The 26,571-nt window shown below is 34.6% G+C and overlaps 2 protein-coding genes across 3 annotated transcripts in view; both read left to right on the top strand.

Annotated features, from left to right (window-relative positions):
- RB195_007904 (uncharacterized protein) overlaps positions 1-22,704 on the top strand; it is a gene marked incomplete at both ends in the record, with an annotated part of 42,327 nt that extends 19,623 nt beyond the window's left edge. For both annotated transcript variants that reach the window (XM_064181785.1, XM_064181786.1), the window contains 13 exons: positions 6,748-6,855; positions 7,242-7,387; positions 7,764-7,832; positions 14,605-14,702; positions 14,769-14,914; positions 15,021-15,159; positions 15,271-15,411; positions 18,939-19,110; positions 19,174-19,284; positions 19,383-19,488; positions 21,011-21,122; positions 22,547-22,605; positions 22,660-22,704. In XM_064181785.1, coding sequence (XP_064038546.1) covers positions 6,748-6,855; positions 7,242-7,387; positions 7,764-7,832; positions 14,605-14,702; positions 14,769-14,914; positions 15,021-15,159; positions 15,271-15,411; positions 18,939-19,110; positions 19,174-19,284; positions 19,383-19,488; positions 21,011-21,122; positions 22,547-22,605; positions 22,660-22,704 — 1,452 coding nt within the window. The remainder of the gene's footprint in view (positions 1-6,747; positions 6,856-7,241; positions 7,388-7,763; positions 7,833-14,604; positions 14,703-14,768; positions 14,915-15,020; positions 15,160-15,270; positions 15,412-18,938; positions 19,111-19,173; positions 19,285-19,382; positions 19,489-21,010; positions 21,123-22,546; positions 22,606-22,659) is intronic.
- Positions 22,705-23,998: 1,294 nt separating this feature from the next.
- On the top strand, positions 23,999-25,995 carry RB195_007903 (uncharacterized protein; the record flags this gene model as incomplete). Its single annotated transcript, XM_064181784.1, has 6 exons — positions 23,999-24,071; positions 24,206-24,323; positions 25,055-25,088; positions 25,267-25,326; positions 25,725-25,869; positions 25,961-25,995. 6 exons carry the CDS (start codon positions 23,999-24,001, stop codon positions 25,993-25,995), a joined length of 465 nt encoding a protein of 154 aa, XP_064038545.1.
- Positions 25,996-26,571: the final 576 nt, after the last annotated feature.

The raw sequence follows: 26,571 nt of genomic DNA, 5'->3' as shown, positions 1-26,571 counted from the left end.
AGCAAATTATCGATGACTTTTTTTTCCTATGATTTTAAGTTTTCTTTAGTTTTCTGGAAATTTTATTGTAGTCAGCATTACAGAATACCGAAGGAAAATCCACCAATTGTCTCCGTTTTACTTTTTTTTTCTTCCCGTCGATTACCCTTTCGTCTTATATTTCCTGCATTTAAGGGAGAAAAAAAGTAATTCGATATCGAAAATAACGAGCTCATGTGAAGCATAAGGAATGAACATGGGCAGCTACGAACTGTTACTGTTACTACTTTAGCTGAATTAGGTAACTTATGTGTTTTTATTTGAAAACGAACTGTTTATATAAACCGTAGTTCTCTGTGCGCCAAATTATGAGTAAAGTATCCGTAGATCACAGGAATTAATCGATAATTAATAGGTTTAAAAAATTGGAACACTAAGACCACCACCGAAGTTTGAATGATCATTTTCAAGTTGTTCGATGGTACACCACTGATCTGTCCTGATTTTGTTTTTTCTTTTCTTCGAATATACTTATACATTTAATTATTTTCAATTATTATTTATAGTAATTATAATAATAATTTTTCTCGAATACATATTTTACAATATAATATTTCTTTGCATATTTGTTGTGATGCTCTCCGTTCCACTCCAACTTTTCCATACGCTCTTTTCCCTTTCTTCTTTTTGTACTCTCCGTGTTTCAATGTTTTCCTTAATATTCTGGAAAAAAAAAACTATTAGGTTTGATAGTTCGCAGATTGCTTGGCCACAATATTGAACGCAAACCTACAGTAACCATTATGTCCTAAGTACTAAGATCCCGCAAAGAAATCGTTGTTGATCAAAAATATCCATCATAGATTGCACATTATAATGAAATAATAACATTATAATATAATAACAGTATAATATTGATAAAGCAATATTAATAAATAAATAAATAAGAATATAAGTGTAAATAGATTGTAAATAATAATAAATAATAATTACAATAGAACACAATGCATTTTTCCCTATTGAAGCATCCTATAAGTGATACGGTATTCTATTTCTCCCCTATTTTTCACATTTAAAATAAGGGTTTCTTCAATGTTCAATGATTATTCAATAATTAGCGATTTAATAAATATTATAATAAGTGATAATAATAATATAATAAATATTTTTAAAGAAAAATATCCTGTCCTTATTTCCCATATATCCGCATCCATATTTCCAGTAGACATACGTACGTCCTCTTCTAAAATTCTCATTCTTCAACGTATGTCGATGGAGAAAATGTCAAAATGTCTATGGAAAAAGTATTATTTATGGGATTATCCTGTATTTTTGTTTTTCGTACCGTTAAACGTAGCGATTTTTATTTATTCCCTGACGGTCTGTCTGTCTATCCGTGGTTTATCGACGACAAACGACAAATCACCCAACATTTCCCTGCATTTGCCGGCATTTCCCGGCGGCAACACAAATTTCATTCATTCGATATTCGGATCGTATCAAAATGTGAGTGAATAATCTGTGGCGCGGACGACTCGGACACAACGCTTCGGATTTTAGTATTTATTGTTAAGTACGGATCCGCTTCGCCTCAGCGATTCGCGTATTGTGACGAGTCTCGCGATTCGTCGTGAGCCAAAACGAGTTTTCCCCCTTCCTGATAAAACCTGATGCATTTTGGAAACATTGGAAAATAAATAACTTTTTAAGCAGTGCTCGCGGAGACATTTTGTGCAAAATTCACTACACTTTCTTCAAAAAAAACTCTAAAAACTTCAAAGAAAAATTTTAAGTTTTCAAAGAAAAACTCTGCGTTGTTAATTTACCAGAAATTTTTTTTTTGTGAACTACTAAGCAGTTTTTTTTTGGAAAAATCCGGAAAATACCGTGCTAAGCTGGAGATAATCTACAGGAGTACAGCAACAATAACATGTGACTGCGATAACAATATATATTCTTATATCTTAGAAAAATTATTTAAATTATTCTTATAAAATATGTTTTTTTGAATACATTTTATATCTTTTTTGAATTGAATGAATGAATGAATTTTGTTCGAATATGAAAAACACATCCGTTGAATTTTTACGGCTGCAAGATATGAAGAGAAAATCTCCCTTACATATAGTCTCGTTTTTTCTGCCTGAAATTTAAAAAACAAATCCTCAAAATTGCACAAAAATTCGTTTTTTTTTTCTCGAAATCAAGTCAGCATTTCTGCAGTTACTCTGTGATAATAAATAAGAGAAAACAATTAATTAGACATCTAAATAAACAATAACATTAAATTAAACATCTAAATAAACAATAACAGTTAATTAAACATTTATATTAAACACAATTAAATAACTAATTGATTATCTCGCCCTCGAACCATACTTTCGGGATCAATATTTCTATATTTGCTTCTATATTTATTATTACTTATTTATTTACTTCATTTATGGCTTCTTTCTACAAAAAAGGAAAGGAAAGAACGATAGATTTCTCCGAGCATCGTATTTTCGTTAGGAATTTTTTGAAAATTTTCACCCCCTGATCAACCAAGCCAAGTAAAACCGTCATTTTTTTCCGTCTGGGACCATTGAAGCACCCTATTTTTTCGAGCCATTCCACCTCTCATTGATGATTACATATTCTTTCAACGGTTCTTACATTCTCACATCTAAATGTTTGAACAACCTACATCTGCTGGTTTTCTTGTTTTTTTCCTCATTTCACTTATTGATTCCATGTGAGTTTTAGCATCTCTTCGAACACACACTTCAACAAATATTCAGCAGATATTTTTGTGTGGTTTTTTTCAAAAATTTACTTAGCTGTTCCTGAAAAAGTTTTTTTGAGAAATTTTCAATACCTTCAGACTTCTTGGCAGATTGAATTTGAGTACAATACCTGTGAGTGTTTTATTTTACTTGTGTCCTTACTAATCCAAGGAATCCAAGATGAGAAACATTCCTAGTTATCGGGTGGAGAGGCTCAGTACATTGACGTGTTTCCTGCGTAAAATATCCAGCAATTTTCATAATTTTCACAATTCTCTCTCATGAATATTCACCCAGTTTTAGGCTCATCTTCTCGTAAATTGCTCTTTTATTCATTTTTTTTTTTTTATTTTCACACTTTACTTTTTTCACTTATGATTTATGTCAACGGAACACCAACAAATGTGTTTAGTATCCGGTTTGGGGAAATTTTCTGAATATTAGTTACCTGTGTTCAATATCTACATGTTTATAAAAATGTGTACCGTAACATTGTTTTTTGTTTACATTTCGAGAAATCAACAAATCCATGTGTGAAACTCGATAATAATATAACAATAATACTCGATAATGAGTGTGATGAGCGCTATTTTTTATATCCTCTATTTACCTTCTTCCTCCTTATTTTACTTTTATTTTTCAAATTTTTTATTTTATTGTTTTATTTATTTTATTATTATATTCATTTCTATGCGATTTTATTTTAAATTTTCTTGGTTGTTGTTGCTCATTGTTACGCCAAAAGCGAAAAGCTAATCACGCTCATTGCCTGATATGATTTTAATTTTAATTCCAATTAATCTAATTTTAAATAATTGAAATATAATATATCTATTTGAACAATAATTGTTACCATATCTCATATATAATTTTTAAATTTTTAAAGTTCTTTTCAGTATTCGTTAAAATTCTTTCTTCCACTGTTGAATTCTCTTTAGTAATAGATAGTGTTCATGTCGTACCATATGTTTGTGGATATCCTACCAGTCCAGAAATTAGACCAGAGATCAGAAACAGCGATCTGAACAGTTTATTCGAAGAAATAACCTCTTACACTTAAAGGAATGAAACCTCGGAAGGGGGTTTTTATTACTTGTACGAAATTGAAGAATAGATCCATTAATTTCATTATTGTATTAATTTTTAACAAGCTCTACACAAGGTTGTTGAATAATTTTTAATTATATGCTGTACAAAGTGTAAAGTGTCTGGCGTTAATCAATCCGCTTGGGACCCGCCACCACGTTCACTTCAATTGAGAATCGTGTGAGGTTTATGAACATGTAACTGCCCTATACAATGACTTACGAAGGTTAGTGATGAGTCAAGTTAGTGTTCCTATCCTCCCAGACAAGTCTGGTACCAATTTGTCGATCCCGGAGGGATGAAAGGCTTGGTGAGCACTGAAGAGGATTCGAACCTCCGATCGATCGTGCAGTCACAGCGGAACCTCTAACCGACTGCGCTACATTCGCCCCTTTATATTTTATATATTTCAATTATTTTTTTATGCCCAGTTGATTTCTACTTTTTGCAATTCGCAATTTTCATGTACTTTTTTGCACTTTTTTTGTGATTCGTTTCACCTTTAAGTCAGAGTCAATCGCCCGGGACAGTCCTAGCGGTGTCAAGAGTTGCTTTGTTGGGCAAATTGATCAATCTAGTGCTCCAGACCTTTTTCATAATCCTAGGGATTTCATGTTTATTGGCTAAATGCATGCTGAACCCTGACTAGCACACAGTACTATTAGTTGTTCTAAGAACCAGTGAGAAGAATCCAGAATCTTCGCGAACGCTGTATTTATAGGAAATCACTACAAGCATTTTTTTGCGTAGTGCGAATTCATTAGATAATTAAACGGATTTTGAGCAGGAGTGGGTTCTTATAAAACATGTACCGAGAGCAACCAAATTACGACAATATGATATATAAAGTTAGGAAGGAAAAAAAAGAAAAGGAAAAGACATCTGGGCATCCCGCATACGTTTCATCCCGAGTTTTTTTGTTATAAGTTGATTCACTCATTCAAAGTTCGCCGAAATTAGTATTTTTCCAGTCGTAGTTCTCATAAAACCTGGAAAAGGGATTCCACTAAATGATTACTCACTTTTCTTCCCAGAAGAATACTCGAAAATCCATCAAAAATATTTTTTAAAGAAGTCACTTCTGCTCCGGAAATCATCTGCGAAATAGCATTCGGTCCGCGTTTCCTATTCTTTTTTCTCGTATAGCATATGTTTTGCTGTAAGCAAATAAGTGATATAATATAATGGAATATAAATAATAATACAATAAATAAACGTCCCCTAATTATAAACATACGAATTTTTATGAATTTCACAAAATTGAAATTTTATGAATTTAATTTTTCCATCCCAATCACTTTCAAACTTGCAAACGTGCACATATAATTTCCGCTAACTTGATCTACTCTGATCATCGACGATTTTAAAACTAAATCAGTAATTCCAGAGATTGTAACATATCGCACAGCATTTTTCGATCATTTGCAAAACTTTCGATCAGGATGAGATTCGAACTCACGCGGGGAAACCCCAATGGATTAGCAGTCCATCGCCTTAACCACTCGGCCACCTGATCACGTTTGCTGTAGTAGAACTAGTACTTTTAGAACGCTCCTTTTAGTATTCCTCGCATATGCTAAACTTCATTTCTTTATGCATTCCCTGTTTTGAAGTAGTATGAGTTTATGGATATCGGTATCCGGGTATTTTCGTAAAATGCCGTATTATAGATGACTTCAACATTTTCACCGATCCCTCTGGTGTCATTTCTACTCGCAAAAAGTGGAGATAAGGGCACCAGGGAGGTCCTGTTAAGATATGAACCTTACGAACGTACAAAATTATTTGCTTATTAATTATTAGATTGCCACTTAGTGACAAACCTATAGATATGCAACTACTTCCAGAAATATTGGAACTTACGGCTATTCGTTATAATTTGTAAATTATTTCCGATTATATTTCTCTATTTTTTTTAGTATTTCTAGATTATTTTCAATTACATTAATGTGTGAGGCTCTTCTGAATATTAAATATTCCGATTAATAAAGAAAAACAGACTAAAAGAAATGTTTAAAAATTAAAGAACTTATATATGTAGGATATTTTTGTCCAGATTTACATTTATTTTCACAAATAAAAATATTTAAACACTAAAAACCACTATTATCTAAAGTCTACTTACGCTTTTGTAGATCGCTTAGATACTTAACTTTCTTTCCTAAGTCTGGACTGGTTTCAGTACCTCGGCTGAAATTTTGTACGGAAATGATCCTTCCTACTTTGTATTCTTTTTTTCTATCTTTTCACTACATATTTATTATATTTGTTTTTATTTTCTCCTTGCCACATCGTTTTTTGGCACGCTATTGGATGTAATAAATAAATAAATAATAAATAATAGTGGTAAATAATAATAATAATGTTTACATGGCTTAAGAGTATTTTTGGTCATCTCTTGGTATCTTATAAAATAAGAACAAATAAGATAAGTAGAATTTAGAGAATTTAAAAATAAATACAAAATAAAGTAAGTAAATAAGATCACAGTCGGGTGTCAAATGTAAGAATGAACTAACTGATCACTAAATTATTCCAGAAAAACATCTATTGGGATGCAGTAAGCTAGGAAATTATTTCTATTTTTCATTTCTATTTCTAAAAGAAATTATTTCTACGCTGGAACGTTCCATGTGAAGGGTTTTCGGCTCCCTTCTTATATAAAATTCCATAAAAATGCAATAAAATTTTATTTCAAATCAGTTGGATACTGTATGCATCTCTCCAAATGATCAATCCATTCCCGATCATTTCCATGTTTGTTCAAATGAACCTATGAATTTTCGCCTCCCGTTTTTTCATGCCTCCCGTTCGTGAATAACCTTCCTGAGATCCTGAGATCGAACGGTTTTCTAACGTTTGCACCTGGGAACCTCAGCAGCCAGTCTACAATTCATACAAGCTGAAGTGATTTCAGCCAGGAAGTGGGCGTGTTCGCTTCGAGGGTCCGCCCGTGTCAGCGGAGAGGACGTCGCCATCCATTGACGGCAGCTGTGGCGATATGGGAGCCGGTAACGACGTTCAGGTTAGTGGTGGTTAATTATCTTCGGAACTATGTGATATCCAGGATAAATGAACTGTGAACCCACCGGTGGGTGTCCAAAAAAAATCCTGCAAAAATTTGAACGAACTCTGACTCGTTGCCGTGCTCACACAGCCGTGCTTGACGTCACTCACCAGACTCCCTCTATAATTTGTTTACATTGTAATCATAGCGGTAAGAGTTGTTGAGACGTCCTCGTTTTTTTTCCTCATGGATGACCGACAATTTACGTGTGGAATCGTCCTGAGCTTTTCGATGGCATCCGAACATCGTTGTTGAGTGGCGGCACACATTCCGCTGCCGCCACAAAGAGTTCGTGGATACCTTCCACGGATACTCCTTCACAGATTTCACAGATATTTTTACAGATGGAGAAGAACGGTTCAGAACCTCGTGTCTACGCGAAACGATGGTCAATTTTAATTATGTTCATTTTGCTAAGCGCTTCAAATGGGGCTCAATGGATCATGTATTCGGTGATCGCGCAAATTATCGCTGATTTTTACGAAGTCAGGTGAGGGAGTCCACTTTTTTCATTGATAACTCGTTTTATTTCGTCTTAGAAAATCTTTGGAATAAAATAAAATTTCCAACAATAAAATCATAGAGAAAAATAAGTGAAACAAATATATAAAATGAAATAAATACGAAATAATAACCTAAGAATCCGCTTTACTCCCCTCTTAATAGGATTTAAAATATAGGAACTCTTTTTATTTATTTACATTACGGTATTATTGCATTTATTATTATTGTTATAATTTAATACACGTTAGATTAATTTAATTATTCAATTTTACTTAATATTGTTGTTATTTTAATATTTAATAATACAGGAGGCTTCTTTTTTTCTACTCACGGTAACGCAACAGTAACCAGAAAAATTTCAGCTACACTGCCGTCGATTGGACCAGTATGATCTACATGCTCACCTACATATTCCTGTTTATTCCGGCATCGTAAGTGTGATCAAAAATATTCCTTCAAAATTATCGTCTGAGCAGTGATATGAGCTCCCTGTGCACTCCATGGATGTGTGGAGAAGTTTACAAAATCCTATAAAAGAGTGAAATGAAATGAAAAATGAAAAGATGAAATGGTTGCGAGTTCTAGGATGAGCAACACTTCTGTCGTTTTTTTTCCTCTGACTTCGCTTTATTAACCTCTTTGTGGAATGATTATCCGTTAATAAGCTGTAAAAGTGTTATTTATATCAGGATATTTATATCAGAACGAGAATCCTGAAAATATCAGGATTCTCTCTCTTGATTGTGATGGAGAGGACAGAGGTTTTTTTTCAAAAAAAAAAAAGACATGGACTCAATGTGACACAATATCTTCCAGTGGAGATAAGGGAGATCAGCTGATGTGAGACTTTTCTGGAAAAGGTGATCAGATTTCGAGAAACAATCGTAGCGATCAAGAAATTTCTCAAAGAAAAGTAGTGCTTCATCCGTAATCGCATGGAGTGCAATGACCGCGTAGCGCGGAGGATCGTACCGGTCCTTATTTAATTAAAGAATAATGGTTTTTTCTGGGCTTCAGGATCATCTTATTGGATTTAATGTCATGCATTTTTTCAGCATTTTACAGGAGTTTTGTAATACATGGTTAGAAGCTAACTTTGATAAGTTAAAAAAAAATTAATTTATAAACTTTTAGCTAAATTCAAGTTTTAAGTTAAACTTTTAACCTTTAAATCTGAGCGAAATTATTTAATATTTATATAATATTATAAAAAAGGGATAATGATAAATAATGATGCAGTGAAGAAATTATATATATATATATATATATATATATTACATTATAGAAACAGTAATGGATTAATTAGACTTGGATAGAGATTATCTGAAGTGCATTTGATTTCGTCATTGATTTTTTTGAAAATTTCGCAGAATTCTTAAAGTATAGGACAAGAAATCAAATTTAATACTCAAATTTATAGACAGTAAAATCTATAAAATCTAATCTAATGAACAAATTTATAGACAATAATCTTTTTATTGGTTAGGTAAGGTTGCATTTATTTTACATATTTCTACTTTGATATTTCTGATCTAGAATAGAGTTAGAATAATTTTTAAAAAAATTTCTAAATCAACATCGATCATAGTGTTTTTTCTCTATTTAGAGAAGTGACTTAAATTAAACAAAAAAAGTCCTTTAATATAAAATAGAAAAGAAACACAAAAGCTAGAAAATATTTTAATAATTTTTTTTTATATAGTTGTAATATATAATATATAATAAATAAGAAGGATAAAGTCAGTAATTAAACAAATAATAATGTTAGTGAATAATAATGTTATAATAGTTTGGTTTTTATATATATTTTATATTTTATATATATATATATATATTTTTATACATTTTTATTTATATTTAGTTATAATAGTTAATATGGTTAATAATTAAACAACCTAGGATTATAAAAACAAAACAAAAAAACAAAAACAAAAAAAAAAGATTGAACAACCTAGGATTTATACTTCGGAATTCCAATATACCTAATATCTATGAATATAAAATATGAATAAATGTAAAATATTATAACAAATCTATATATATAATATATGTATAAATAAATACGATGAATTCAGGCCTAATTTACGAGTGAAAAAAGAAGAGACATGCTGCTGTTCCTTAGTGATTTACCATATTTCGATCTTTGTTAGTGAAGATTTCTCTTGGAGAAAATCTAGGAGTGTCAGAGTTTCACTGATGACTTTTTCCTGGGTATTAGTGTGCTGAAGAAGAAAAGTAATCAGTTAAGCAATTATTGCGCAATTTCTCTTTTCTCTCACAATTAGTGGAATGAGTTCAGCATTCCACAAAAATCGTTCTACCATTCTTCCAGGTTTGTTTTCCTTTTTTTGTTTGGCTATCCGATATTTCGATCCCTTGATCTCGATTCCATAAACCTTAATCCAATAAGAAACAGCAATATAAAACTCTTATGAATCCGAGTTTTTGTGAAATAAAATTTAAATGTGAGAAAAGTAGGATTTGCAAAAAGCAAAACGCTCATCGTCACAGCTTTTGGAATAAATTCTGTTTTTTCCCCATTTTTTTCAAAATGATTTTTTTCACTTCCTCTTAATCCCAATGAACCTATAAAAAAAAAAGATTCTCCTTTACTTTTAACAAATTTCTTCCATGCTTCCATCCATTCTTTGACAGAAATCGCTAACTCTGAACTCTGAGAGGAAATAAATTGTCAGGCTGGAACTGAAGCCACCTCCTCAGCCATTGTCCAGACTAGACACAAACCAATCGTCAAAAATACCCCGTTTTTTCTTTCGATTTTTCCTCCATTATTTTGTTCTAAAATTAAAATTATATATTACATTTAGAATTTAGAACACAGGTACGGATACTATATACTAATATCCATGAAAAGACCCATGAAAGAAATACAAGTGGATAGAACAAGGAGAGAGTTTTCAAACAACCGATCACACTTTATCAAAAATAGCTGAACTAACAAGAAAATGTTGTAATTTAGTTTGATTTATTTTATTTTTATGTTTATTTATTTTGCATTTATTCACAACCTCAAGTGCTGCAGCTCATTAAAAATTAATACCACATCTTTTCATTTATTTATTTTTAACTCTCTACTTTAAACAACATAATTCTTGCCTTGAAAAAATTACAAAAAAAAAGAGCGTACAGGTACTTTCTCCATAATTATAACTCATCTTTCTTTTTTTTCTGTAAAAATTTCAATGTCAAAATAATCCTCGGTGAGTACCTCCATTTCCTTATTAACGAATTTAAAAATTATTGAAATCCTATCTAAATCTAAAGGATTCTATCTACGTACGTTCACATTTTCACCTACATTTTCCATGTAAATTTAAGGAGATAGGAAATAAGGAAAGGAAATCTTAAACTTGTATGAAATAAAAGATGTGCTGCAAAAAAAAATCCAGAACCGAAGAAAAATCCACGGCCAAAAAACGATCACTAACCACATAGGATTGGTAATCGGAACAAACGCATGTGAAGAGTACCACGTCGAAGGTTCTGCGCTGCACGTACGGCACGTTTTTTTCTCGAGTTCCAGGACCGCTGCATGCAGAATTTTCTCCAATTCTAAGCCGTAGAAAAGATTTTTAACGCTTATGTGAACAATGCACCTCGGCTTCGGACCAACCACACCTGATTCAGTGTAGAACACTTTCGAAGCAACTTGAAACTGAAACTGAACTTTTGTCTCTGTTGATTCAAAGAATGTTTGAAGTATGTGATTCGGATCTGTTTGTTCTTCGGGTATTGCGATTTCTGCTGTGAACAAGCACGAGTAAATATACAGGTGGATGTGCTTCGGCTCAGCATTAACACATTTCCTTTCTATTTTTTTTCGAAACAGTTCAGGTTCAGTTATGGACGGAAAATTTCCAGAAAATAATGGATATTTGATAGAATTCAACGGATAGACGATCTATAGAGTATTCTGGGATCTGAAAGGGTGCAAAAAACGCAAAATTATCTGATAACATGTATATAGCCGGATGTAGCGCAGTCGGTAAGAGGTCTCACTGTATCTGCACGATCGATCGGAGGTTTGAATCCGCCCTAGTGGTCACCAAGCCTTTCATCCCTCCGAGGTCGATAAATTGGTACCAGACTTGCCTGGGAGAATAAAAACACTTACATGACGCCCCCGCAAGTCATCTACAGGACAGCTATGTACGCGTTCGTAAACCTCAAAAGATTCTGAATTGAAGTGAACGCCATAACGGATCCCAAGCGGATTGATTAACACCAGGAACTTTACCTTTTATCCTTTAAGGTCTATATACCTAAATATATTTGTGGATCACATCATCACCTACATTGTAAGAAATAGAAGATCTCTCCTAGAAAATTGTAAAATTGAAAAAAATAAAAATAATAAAATTAAAATTAAAGAATTGAAAAGAAAGTTTGCTTTTATCGAGAATTTTCCGAAGGTGTAATCCGGGAAAAAAAACCAGCTATTTTAAGTAAACCTGTCAGCAATGTGTTAAGTGGCGCTCCAATGTTTGCGAACTACTTCAACTCTCTCATCGCTGCAGAACCATTTGCGAAGTGAAGTGGAAATTTCCCTGGATATCCTAATTAAAGCGATGAAAATTAAGAAGAATTAATTGTTAATTAAGAAGAAGATTAAGAATTAAATTAAGAAGGGAAAATTACAGTATGAAGTCTTGTCTCCTGTTTTCCGTTGTCGGGTGTCCGTATAAGAAAGGTATATCGTAGTCATCACTGCTCAACGCCAACTCGACTTCACCTTTTCGCTGGAACCACGGCGATGAAAATCGTACATTTATTGCAATTAAAATTACTTTTAAAGCGTAAATTGTCGTCATCGATCTTAATTAAAGCCTTTAATTGAAAACGCTTAAGTAAAGCTCAAAAAACCGCTGGAAATGCATCTTATTCGCAAAAAATTTACGACTTTTTGCAACCTAGGTCAGAAATTCTGGACCAAACCGGAGACAATGGCGTAGAATTGGTAGAAAAAGAAAAAATGGAAAGGATTGTCCACCGTATTTGTGTACTCATATATTAGTTGAAAATGTTTTGCTACCGCAATTATAGTCTGTTCAAAACGACTTGAAGCTCGATGCAGTTGTGTAGGCGGCTGCGCTCAAAGCGGCGCGGTGGAGCGCAGCAGCTACGATTGACATGAGACCAACGCCGGCTTCACTCGGACTGTAGCGATGAGTGAAGGAGGCGAGGGACCCATCTTGAACCGAGCTGCTTGTCCCATCGCGTCGCTTCTAGCGTAGCTCTACGCGCAACTGCACTAAGTTTCAGATCGTCTCAACGCGAAGATACGGTATTCTTGAAATAAATATAAATAATAAAAATTATGAATGACTGAAACGGCTAAATAATATTTTTTTTCAAAAATCTTGAAAAATCTGAAAATTTCTGATCACAGCTATTAATTACCTATTAAAAATTGGTTTAATTTATTTTCACTCTTGTTCGCTCTTTACCCCCGACCTTCCTCGCTCTTCACCCCCCTTTTTTCCCCCCCGAAAAAACCAATATTATATCTCATCTTTTTTCAGTGTCCTGAATTTTATTCCCACTCTATTAGTTCAAAATATTTGCAATTCTTACAAGTGTGATATAATTTTTATTTACCAAACAGCGAGTTAACGAAGTTGTTTACTGAATAACTTAGATAAGAAGCTAAATATAACTAGTAACAACGTAGTTAGATACTGTTCTTTTATATGGAGGCAGTTAGTTATTAAAATGTTATTATTATTGGTATTATTAATATTATTGTTAGTATTTTAGTATTAAGTATTATTATTATTAAGTATTTAGTATTATAATGTACGACATTTACCTAAGATTTTTGAAAAACCTCAAAAAATGTTAAAATTTCTGAATTCTTAAAATTCTTAAACGGCGTGTATTATATAAGTGTCAAAACCATTTTTTTTTTCAATAAAAATCCACTTCTAAGCATCCCGATGGAAGCTGTGGAACACTCGTTTTACGAGCAATTATACGAGCAGTAATGATCGCTTTTATCCTGATTCCATGAGCAAGTTCGATTTTTCCGATGGCGATAAGACTGGGAGATCCTGGCCAGCGATTTTTTTTTCATTGCTAGATCATAATGAATATTTATACTATCTTTCACATCTCTTCAAATATTACAAAAATCAACCTCAAGTGTTCACAACAAGTCGCAGTAATTCCTTGGATTTCATCGGAGCTAGCTGGAATGGTCAAATTTTACCGCTTTAGAATTGAGGGGCAGAAAAATCTGGAATTCTTTCGATTAAAGAAATAAAGGAAGAAGAGTTTTTCCATAATTTTAAAATATTTTTTCCCTTTTTGCAATCTTTTCATTTTGATCAAGGTTTTTTTTTTCTAATATTCCAATAATAATAAAACAATAATAATAATAATAATACAATAATAATAAAGCGATCTACACCTTCTTCTATATTCATCCTGGATAAAAATCTTCTGGAGTCTTAGAGAAAATGCCACGAAAATATTTTCAATGAAAGCGAAATACAGTAATTTCTTGGACGACGACACCTTCCTTGTTTTTTTTTTCCGTTTCATAAGAATATAGAAACAAATGTCATCAAAATAAAAAAAATAAGAATTAATAAGAAGAAAAAATTAAAGGAAAGAAGATCGAATCGAGGGTTTGCCAAAGAAGATGTTTTAAATTATTTTAGTTTATTATAACAAATTTTTTTGTAAGCTGCATATCAGATAAGGTTCGTCCTAAATTCTTTATAATATATATATATATAATATATATATATAAAAGCTGCATTACGCAGTAATCTTACCCCTTCATTATTATTTATATTTTTATCATGAATTTTTATTATCTTTATTTCTATTACAATTTTTACTAAGTTACCCCTCCATAATGGATTATTTTTTCGTTAAAATTTAAATCTGCGTGACTCACTGATTATGGATACCATCCATGAGATCGCTATAGTTTTAGTGAAGAATTATATTTTTCCCCCTAATTAAATGGAGATTGTAATTCTATGAACTTGTAATTAATAATATTTGCTTTATTTATTTATTTATTTATTTAAATACGGTAAAAAAAATGCATCACGCATAGGGAAAGGAAAACCAAGGACGAATTCTATTTTTCAGATAATTTCTAGAAGGAACTGACTTGAAAATCTTGAATATAAAAATTAGAGGACAAAAGAAAAGCTGGGTGTTTTCCAGATACTTGCTTGACAAGTACGGATTACGTGTTTCAATACTTCTCGGTGCAACTGGTAATGCAATTGGAGCATGGATAAAAATTTTCTCCACGAGTCCAGGTATCGGAAATTTCCCAGGATTTCTCTCTAACACTATACTGATAATATTCTCCTGATGATGTACAGACGCTTTCTGGATCACATTTATCGGACAAACGATTGTTGGTGCTTCACAAATGTTCACACTTGGAATTCCACCACGATTGGCGGCTGTATGGTTTGGGCCGAACGAGGTCTCAACAGCATGTGCTGCTGGTGTTTTTGGGAATCAGGTAAGAGGCGCCATGGTGATCGCTTTACTGTGGATCCCTGTACTGTATCCTTGTACCGTAACTGGAAATAATTCACAAATCCTTCACAAATCCTTCCCTTGTTTAGCTGGGAATCGCTCTTGGTTTTCTCGTTCCACCTCTTTTGGTACATAATGGGACCAAAGAAGCTGTTGCGTATGATCTCAACAAACTTTTTCTCTGTTCCGCCGTGCTGAATTCGCTTATTCTTGCGGTGATTCTCTGCTGTAGGTCTACTTCGATTTTTTTTTTCAAAATTCCTATTTGAAATTCGAAATTTGAATTGAATAAATATTTAAAATTTGGAAAAATTCTGAAACTATCAGTATTTTTTTCAGTCTTCTCCGCTCGACCTCCAACTCCGCCAAGTTTAGCTCAAATAACCGCCCAAGAAGAGAAATCAATCGATAGTAATTTTTGGAGGACCTTGAGAAAACTCCTAACCAGCAAAGATTTCGTTCTTCTCTTCATTACTTACGGTAAGTCATAAATTTCCCTGGGGTACGGTAAAGTCACACGTGTTCGATCCAGAGTTGTGTAACAACTGAAATGTAGCAGAAGGTGCAATTAAATGCAAATAAACACCTCGAAATGAGCGAACGAAACGATCTCGCCGTGTTTTTTATGCATTTCTTGAAAACAGCTTGGATGAAGAGATATTTTGTGAGCAATGGATTGAGTGTCAGGATCCTCAAAGCGTTTCCCTGAATTCAGCAATTCTTGAAGAGCTGAAGGAGCTTTAATTGAAGGTTTCTAAGGAAATGATAATTTATTTTCACGGATTAAACCATGTTCCTATTTTATAAAGAATTTTTTTTTAATTTTCTCTAATGTATTTATAAAGTTATGGTTATAAAGTTAGTTAATTGTGTACTTATAGTTATAAAGGAAATAAAAAAAAGAAAAAAATGTGAAGAAGGGAACCGGCCCTGTTGTATGTTGTCAATTTATATTCTATTCAATGACGTCGGTCAGCGTTTTTCATTTTCGCCCCCGCAATCGGGACTAATTATTTTTTCTTTTTCTTCATTCTTTTGATCTGACTATGCCAATATTTTTGCGTGGGACACAAAAATATTGGCATAGTCAGATCAAAACGCTCCGAAACTCGGTCCAGTTGGGTAAACGGCTTCGATCGATGATTGAGAAAAATGAAAACAACAAATTTTTTAAACTTAATTTTGTAAACATCTGCTTTCTCAATGTTTTCATTGCTTTGAACGAAAAGACTGAAAAAGTAGATGTTTGCTAAATTAAACACAAAAAAAGATTGTATCGGGTGTTTTTTTTTCCTTTTCAAGGATTGTAACTGCACAAACAAAAGCTACATCATTGTCTTAATTAAACAATATATATATATATATATATATATATATTTATACAATATTGAACAATACACGATATACGGTAGCGGTTAGGATCGAGGGGACCATCGCTGCAGTTCGCGATGGTGCCACCTCGATCCGAGCAGGCAGCTCCATCGCGCCGCCGGAAACGAACGGAACAACGGATATACAGTACAAATTATGTGGATTATTATTGTTTTATTATTATTGATTAATTATTATTTTTATTAATTATTAATTATTAATTATCGGATTATATATATTTATCCAAGTCTGCAAAGAAACACTGTGAACGATCTGACTTATGACCTGGCCAGGAGGAATCGAGATCAGCTCACGAAAGTTACAAAAACTTAGAAAATGTAATCCAGGGAAAAAGAAACCGGCTCCTTGCTGCCTTTTTTAAAACCTCCTTGCTTCCCGCCTTGACGTATGCTTCAAAAATTTGGGCAATTCGCAAGTAGGATGTGATGAACGTCACTGAATCCTCTATTGAAAGGATGAGGCTAAGAAATATCCCGCTTATCCCGGTCCTGATTGAGCGATGGGAAATAGACTTCTTTTTTTTAATTTTGTTTTTTTTTAAATGATCTCACAGCCAAAAGGAGAAGGTTCGAGAAATTCTATGGGTGAAGAGTAAATAGAGAGAATAGATCAGAATACAAAGAATAACTAAGCGGATAGTAATTTTTAAAGAGAAACTGACGGTTATAAATAAAATTCTACTGGCACGTAGCTATCAATCAACTAAAATTGATCACGCTATGACCTGGATGTGTCCAGGACCCCTAACCTTTAACCTCTGTTCCCAAAATCGCACCTATCGCACGAAATTGATCAATGCATCTGCTGACCATGACATGATCACATCATCACACGACCGTGCTACTACCTTTCTGGAATTTCAACAATCATCCGGATCGTTCTTTGGCTTTCCTTTCTTTTCTTAATTGTAGCTAATCAAATCGTTGTTCTTTTGCTTTCTTCCCGCCAGAGTCATTTCATTCTCTATTTCTTTTCTTCTTTTCTCTCTTTTTCTTTCTCCTACATAGTTCTCTAGGCTGTAATTAAATAATTCCAAGAACTTATTATCCAAGAAATTCCAATAACCATATCCATCCATAATACATAAGAAACAAAAACATTTGTGCGGACGATCAGGCTCCAAACCCGTACTGCGATGTGAATGTTCAACTTCCGCTTATTGTTTCTAATTATCTGATCATATACATACATTATTTCTTACCCTCAGGCAATTGTCCACGTAGAAGTAATTGATGGATATTTCTGCCCAATGTACAAGAATTTGTGATCTAAAACGTGGTTATTGAGATTTTGACCTATGGAGTGAGCATCGGCCGAGAAAAAACTGTTTTTGAAATTTAATCCGAAGAAACTAAGCAGGGGAAACACCACAGTGCATTGAAAATCATCTCGGATGACGAACTTAAAGCCGATTTCATTTTTTTTGCGTCAGGTATTTTTCAAAATACCTAAGAAGGGACCTTTCTTTGGTGTTTCGAAAAAATTGGAGCTGAACCATTATGGGAGCCGACCGTCTAGAGAGAAAATCGAAGCAGCCTTGTGAAAACTCAAATGTAGAAATTTTGTAAATTTTTTTAACCTGGATTCTGCTTTGAAACTACACTACTTTACTCATTTGCTAACTTTACTATTAGATTACTTTACTACATGAATTTTACATTTTACCTTACTTTACATTTTATTATTACTTTACCACATGAAAACATCTTGCGGTCATCATCCTACCTGATACGGATCTGATTTTAATTGTCATCGATCCTCTTTCCATATTCGGACAAAATCTGGATAATCATACAGTTCATCATCACCTTCTTCATCTTCTTTCTGTCCATCAGTTCAACATACATAGAGATTGAAACTTTTCGCCTTTTTTCTTTTTCGGAACATTTTTTTTTAGTAGAGTAAGGTTTTAGGCGTTTAGCGCCGCGGTAGGTAGGAGATTCGGCTTGGACTGCACTATCGATCGATGGTTCAAAACCGCCCTGGTGCCAACCGAGACTTTCATCCATCCGGGGGTCGATAAATTGGTACCAAATTTGTCTGGGAGAATAAAAACACTGACTTGATCATCGGCAGGCCTTCAAAAGCCACTGTATATCATTTCCATTGAGATATATGGGGACAGATCAACGATTGATCATTGAAAATTGATCGATTTTTCGTACAACACTTAAAAGGGACACCTTCCTCCATTTTTTTTGGTCCCAATTTTACGTTTAGAAAGAAACATCTCCGCATTGATAAGAATAATTGTTTTTTGATTTTTTTTAAAATGATCAATTTAGAATTTATTTATTTATTATTATTTATTTTAATTTGGAATTGTTTTTCTTGCTGCTACCTGGAAGATTCCTTCCGTTCAAAAATGGAATTCCAAGATTTCGATATTCCAAAAACAAATTATTAACCTTATAAACTTATCGGAAACATTAATTTCAGATTTTTTTTCAAATTTCTAAATTTCATTTTAGATTTATATTTTCCATATATATGTATATTTACATTTTTCTACCAATTCCGCTATCCTGAAGTGTTGAAAATTTGCCAAAACTGTCACAAGAAAACTACTACGGTTGGTGTTGATCAACAATATTTTATAAGTTTTTATTTTCAAGGAATAAACACTGGAGTGTTCTATGCAGTGTCGACGCTGTTGGCACAAATGGTCCTACCATTCTATCCGACAGAATCGGAAACTATCGGTCAAATTGGAGTGGTGATTGTTGTTGCCGGAATGCTTGGATCCGTTGTCGGAGGCTTTTTACTGGACAAATTCAAAAAATTCAAGTGGGTCACACCTTTTTTTTATTTTTTTCGTCGTTAACCTCTATGTTTTTTTTTTCGTTAAAGGTTAACTACCATACTTGATTATTTGTTCTCTTTCTTCGCTATGCTCGCCTTCACTTTCACATTGGACCTCGGCTCAATTGTGGTTGTATTTGTGAATGCATTTGTACTTGGGTGAGTTTTTCTTTCGCTACTTTTTTTAAAATTTCATTTAACTTATTTGATTCATTTTTTATTTCTCTTCTTTTCATCTTTTTTCTATTTCGTTTCAGCTTTTTCATGACTGGTTACTTACCAATCGGCTTCGAATTTGCTGCTGAAATCACATTCCCAGCGGCTGAAGGTACTACTGGTGGTCTGCTGAATGCTAGTGCGCAGGTGAGCGCCCTGTTATTACTAAGCATTTCAAACATATTATAATATATTAAGATAATATAATAACATAATATAATATTAAATATAAAACATAAAACGCATATAACATAACACATAATGATTTGACTTAAAGGCATCACCCCACGAATCTGAGATGGTGCGGGTTTCAGGTGGGTTATGCCTATACGGGATAGTAGATTATGGAGAAGAGGTTGATTCCGTCCATTTCTTCCTAATTCCCGTAAGAAACACCCCGAAAGATGTGGCTTCAGGCGTTCTGGCGCACTATTTTCTACAGGGAGTTCGACTGGGCGCACCAGCTTTGTGCGGCGCCGCATCTTCTCGGCCGTTTTTTACGGCAATTAGAAAGAAATGGACGGAACCACCCTCCTTCCCATAATCTACGACCCCGTATAGGCATAACCCACCTGAAACCTGCAGCACCCCAGATTCGTGGGATGATGCCTTCAAAGGCGCGAAACTGACGTAGTGAGGGAAACAGCTCGAAATGCAAGAGATGGGCTTATAGATTGCGGGATCAAGGGTGGTTCCGCTCACCTCACCCTAGTCGCTGTAAAAGAAACAGTGTCAAAGACTCCGTTATTCAGGATGATTTCAGTACACGCCCCGCATCCAGCTGCGCAGCGGTCGAAACCCAGTGGGTTCTTCTCGACTGCCTATTCAAGTGATACCAATGAATCGATTCCTGAGAGGATCAGAACGTATACATAGAGGAGCGTTATTACGTTGTTCGTGGGAAATAAAGCGGTTCCTGCGCCGTTTTTTTTTTTCCCCACGAAGGATGATTAGGTTATTGCTAGTGAAGGGATGGTGCTGAGCGGAATCACCACTTATCCCACAACCAAAAAGTCCATCTCTAGCTCTTCCTGAGGATTCCTTCACCACGCCAGATTCGTGGTTTGCTGCCTTTAATCGGCGGTCACGTGTTACGGCCTAACACGGCTATGCACATCTTTGCCGGCGTGTGTCGTCCTTGATCATATCCGAGTCCATCCTGTTCAATCTTCAACTAGAGCTCGCAGAGAATCCACCGATCCGTCGCTATTCCATAGGCAGCGGGACTTTACGCCTCGACTGAACTGCTTGTCCACGCCAAGTCTGCTCAGAACTTCCTTCACCACCTCCGTCCAGAACTTTCTTTTACGACCGCAAGGCCTTTTCCAATTAGGATCTAGAAACATCTTCACGACAAATTGGAAAAGGCGATCAGACAGTCTCTTTTTAACGTGGCGAAACAAGCGAAGGCGGTTTTCCGTGAATTCTTCAGAAGACCGCGCAAAATGTTAACATTCTCCACTTGTCATCTGCCGAAACCATATCCACTTTGGAATAAAGTTCTTCGTTATGGCAGATCATCGGCCAAAAGTAGCCTAACAGTCGTCTAAGCAACCACAATATAACACATAATAACATAATATAATATAATAATACATTTTCTATCATGTTTTTACTTGCATCTCTACTTTTCTTTACTCTATCGTACATATTTTATAGTTTCTTTCAGATATTCGGAATGTTGCTAACGTTAGCTATGGGGTTGGTTATGCATGGAATAAGTACATTTTGGTGCAATATAATAATGAGTACCGCGCTCATACTTGGTACCATCCTCACAGGTAGGTGATGAGTTAACGCTCCACTCTTTTTGCGTCTTTGACTTCGTTAAACCATAAAAACTCGTCCTCAGTAAGGAATAGGTCTTCTTTTTAAAAGATCTATAGCTTTAAGCAGCTTCAGAAAATGATACCATTGGTTTTTTTCTTCTAGAAAGATCTTTTCCTCCAGAAGCAGCGCCACCATCTTCGACATGACCCAGATTCGATTTTTTAAGTCTTGATCTTGTTAGTCTTAGTTTTTTTTCTAATTTTTAAACTAAGTGTAGCACTAAAACAGCCTTCGATACAATTGAGACTGAAACGGTCCTGGAGGCTTTCACGACCAAAATTTCCCCATTCTACAATGATGTCATAATCGGCTCGAAGAGAATGGTTCATCAGAGTGACACAATTTCACCCAGAATATTCAGTGCACCTCTCGAAAACGCGATTCGAGGATTGGAATGGGATAATATGGGAGTGAAAGTTGATGGTCGGCATTTATGCCATCTTCGTTTTGCTGTGAAATCGTTCTTATAACATCAAGCATCGGCCAGGCAGAACGGATGCTGACCGAATTTGATGAAACGTGTAGAAAGATCGGTCTTCAGCTGAACCTAGACAAGACGATGTTTATGAAAACGGATAGGTTTCTGATGCCCCATTCACGCTCAACGGAACAAACATATCCGAATGCTCCAGCTATGTATATCTAGGTCGCGAAATCAACATGATGAACGACCAGACCTCCGAGCTGGGTAGAGGGGAACAAGCAGCTTGGGGAGCATTGAAGAGCATCAAGGATGTAGTGAAGTGAACCAGGAACATCCAGCTCCGTGCTTACCTATTTCTATTCCTACACCACCGTTCTTCCTGGTTTGACATACGCTTCAGAGACATGGGGATTCCGTAAACAGGAGGAAAATGCGATCAGCGTCACAGAAGGCGGAATTGAAAGTGTGAGACTAGGAGTAACCCACTTCACGCAAGTGAAAGAAGAGATTCGAAGTTCACTCTTACGTCGCTGATCGAAAATCAGAGACTTTGCCAAATATGGCCAAGGAAAGCGAAGTTAGGTGCGCCGGACACGTGATGCTTTTCAACGACAATCATTGGACCAGAGCCGTAAGCCAGGTGTGCCATAAACTAAAACAAGAAGTATTAATCCACTTGGGATGCGCCAACGCGTTTTTTTTACTGGATTTCGTAATCGTTGAGGTTTTGAACGCGTGTTGGCCTATACAATGACTTGCGGGGGCCAGCAGGTGATCAAGTCGGTGTTTTTATCCTCCCAGACAAGTCTGGTACCAATTTATCGACCTCTGAGGGATGAGAGGCTTGGTGACCACTAGGACAGATTCGAACCCTCGACCGTGTGGCCACAACAGACCTCTAACCATACTATACTGTAATAATTTTATTTTTTCTAAATTCTCTCATTGTAGGTATGATCAAAGAAGATCAGAAGAGGCAAAAAGCACATGCTGGTCGTGTTCACCTTCCAGTAAGTTTCCTACACGTTTATATTCTGTATTTCATAAATCCAAACATTTTTCAGACCTCAGCTACTCAGCTCACAAGTTGCACCTCCGTTAGTGACTAGCAGTAACATAGAACTGTTATGTAGTATTGCAGATTATTCTATCTACCTTATATATCATTGCATAATAATTCATTTCTATTTGTAATTCTCAATCATAGCTTTTATACCGCTGTTCTCTCATAACCTAGTCGATTGTCACCATCAACCTTTCCTTTTTTCTTTCTTTTTTCTTTTTTTTTTGAAAGTAGAGGCTTTGGTCAATTTTCTCTTTGATTTTTCGTAGCTTCATATAGTTCAGTAAACTACAATCAATTGAATTATTTGAGGGGATACGCGGAAAATTCAAATCGAGGTGATGGTGACGCTAAATTCGCTGTTAATATTTGAGCATTTACATGCGCTCGTATTCTCAAAATCCAGGGAGCTTTAAAAAGCTTTGCGTAGCGACCACATAAGAAGTTTTCAAGTGTCTTCGAAGTTTTATAAAATGTGCAAAAATTGAATATTTACATTCAGTTCGATATATAGTATAGGTAGTACATATTTCATTGTTAAATCACTCGGTGCATTTTTTTTTCCTTTTGTCTTTGTCAAACACTTAGCCTTGACCAGTGCTCCATTTACGAGTGTTTCATTAGGTTACTTTACTTACTTACTTACTTACTTGTCTGCATGTGATGATCTGTTCTGTTATTATCCACAGCACCTCATGTGGAACTCGCATGTTCCCGCTATGAGTTGCTCTACGAAATAAAAGATCGATTTATGTGTTTTTTTTGTCTTTTGTTTTTGTTTTGGTGAAACTTTATATTTATGGCCGGACTTTCCGACAATTTCGTCTTTATCAAAAGCCTAGGAAATGGTTTAATTTTTTGATGCTATACATATCCCATCAAACTCCTCCTCTCTCCTTGCCAAGCCTTGATATCGTTATGAGTACACCATGTAGAAACTCCTCAAGGACTACCGGCTAACGGAGCTGCTGAACCCAAGGCGAAATATAGGGGCGGATGTAACGCAGCCGGTTAGAGGTTCCGCTTCCTGCACGACCGATCGGAGGTTCGAATCCGCCCTAGTGCTCACCAAGTCTTTCATCCATCTGGGGACGATAAATCGGTACCAGACTTGTCTGGGAGGATAAAAACACTGACTTAACCGATCGGCTAGCCCCCGCAAGACATTGTTTGGGCCAGTTACACGTCCGTAAACCTCGAACGATTCTGAAATGAAGTGGTGGCGGGTCCCAAGCGGATTGATCAGCGCCAGACATTTCTTTATCAGACAGTTTTATCATCGTAGAGATGTAATCAAAACAGTGATCGAGATAAACTGCTCTATATAAACATTCGCCTGAATGGGTGTGATTCATTTCTTTGAGCCATCGGTATGTCGTTGTGAAGAAAACGCGTCTACTAATCAAATCATAGGTCTGTCGTAATTCTGGACATAAGGAATCGTTTGCTTAGCTGAACCTGGATCTGTACCTATTTTTTCGGTGACACAAAAAATACCAAAATTTAATATTAATATCATGTTAAGCATTTTTATTGCTAATTTTCAGCAATGAATATCGAAGAGTTGGCTAAAGAAGAACGGCAGAAGCCGTCGAAGAAAAAAGGATATGATGACGTTGAAATCAGTGACATATCAGATGAAGAAGGTGACAAGAAGATAGCCGGGTTCGATAGTTGAAGCTATTCTATGAGTTCTCTGAATCGATCCTGGATCGATATCACCAAATCGATAGACGTTTCAAACTCTGAGAAATCCCCAAATGCTAAGTGGGAATGACGATCTCCTCCCTTTAGAGCACACTGGTTTTGAAAATTCGGAAATACTACAACCGTATCCAACGATTCCTTCCAGTAAGGTTTGCAGCGGCTCTATGAATTTGGTGACTATCGATCACATGAGCAGCAAGCCAGCCAAAAATGGTAATCAATAATCACCAAATTCCGGGGATCGCAAGATATTGCCGAAATTACGGTGGCGAACTCTGATAGCTGCCTATATCAGAAGTAATGAACCGCTCCGACACTTTCACTGCTAGAAGCTATACCGTGTTGATCGATCGATCGATGTGTAGGAGTATCGATTGGTCTAACCAATAAATCGTTACTGGTTAGATTCTTCCCTATTATTTTCATTTATTATGATTTTATGATTTCATTATAATTATTTTTTGTTGTCTGATGTCGAGCAACTACCCTAAGTTAATCTGTAAAAATCAATATTTCCAGAAAAATAGAGAATAAATAAGAAAATTAAATGAGAAATAAATTTTAAAAATAACGTAATCAAATAACCGAATAAAATTGTTCAAATGCAAGGAAATCCTGGCTAAGAACGTCTGTCAAGCATTTATTTATTTATTTATTTATTTATTTATTTATCAACACCTTCCTTTCAGAAGCAAGAAGAAATCTACAAAGAAGATGAAGAAAGTTAGTAACTATTCACTATTTTCAGAAAGATAAAATGATAGATAAAGAAATTTTTGACAGTTGAAGTACTATGTAGAAAAACGAACCAAAAACAATAATAAATAATAAAATTGTGAAAAAAAAGTAATTTCTCAGTAATGTTACTCTGTGATTTGTTTTTTCTTTCTCTTCATTTCAGTCAGAGGTAAAAGGGAGCGATAAAAGAGAGAAGAAAGAGAAGGAAAACGAGAAGAAGACGGTATTCGTTACCATATTTGAATCTTTTTGCAAAATTTCTTCTTCGAATATCGATTCAAAAGAACACCATCAAATTATTCAATATTCAAAAACATATCCAATCAATATATGAATATTATAGCCGAATAGCAGAATATTATATAATATTATATATATTATTTGAATATTACATGAATAATATTATTTGAATATTATATTCTATCATATATTATAGAATAATTTCAATATTATAGTCGAATACCAAAACAATCACCAATATCAGAAGAAAATCAACAAAAAAACCCAAAAAATCTAAAACAAAACAAACAAATATATATATATATATAAACATCTAAAACAAACAACAAACAAAATCGTATCCAATCAATACTCGATTTCAAAAAAATTTCAATATTATAGCAAAATACGAAAACAATCACCAACACAGAAGAAAATCAACAAAAAACACCTGTATCTAAAACAACCGAGGATAAGACACATGAAGATAATAAGCCAGCCATGATGTCTATACCGAAATACAGTGGACCATTACCGGCAGGATCTGGTACGTACATATAAAATAATTCAATACAAAAATTATTCGAACATTCGTTGTATGTACAATATTTATATAATTGATCCGATAAATTGTTTAGAACAGAAAAAGAAAGGTTGCTGTGTAGTGTTGTGATGAAGAATAAAATGTCCAAGGTGTCATTTTTCGTCCGGCTCGGTCGTCATCGATAAAATGATCTATTGATTTTCTTCGAATAAATGCGTACTTTTGCTCAAATTATGGGATTTATTGTAGAAGAAATTCACTAAGGAATTAAAATACAACCTATTCTCCAGTATATGGTACTATATATACTATACTACTATACTACATATATTATACTTGACGATTTTATTGAAGATTCTGCCCAGCAATGCCTTTTTTATTGAAGATCAAGCCCAGCAACGTTCAAATCAAATCGAATCGTGATCTTTAAATCTTAGCAGTGATGCTAACTAGTGATATTTAAGGAGAACTAATACCATGAAAGAATTCTTTTTTTTTGTTGGAAAAATCGGGAAAAAGGTTTGTAAGTGGTGAGGGAGAAAGAGAGAGAAAATAATAAAATGAAATAAATAAAGGAAAATATAGTTTTAATTGAATTCTTTGACCTGTAGCCAAGATTGGGATTGATCGTCTTCATTTAACAACGGCTAACGTTTCGGCGTTATCGCCTTCGTCAGAGCCTGGAAAACTCAAAGCCATTAGTGA

The sequence above is a fragment of the Necator americanus genome, chromosome I (genome assembly GCF_031761385.1).
Source record: "Necator americanus strain Aroian chromosome I, whole genome shotgun sequence".
Taxonomy (NCBI): Eukaryota; Metazoa; Nematoda; class Chromadorea; order Rhabditida; family Ancylostomatidae; genus Necator; species Necator americanus.
The sequence above is the reverse complement of the archived record's forward strand: the minus strand, read 5'-3'. Positions and strand labels throughout refer to the sequence as shown.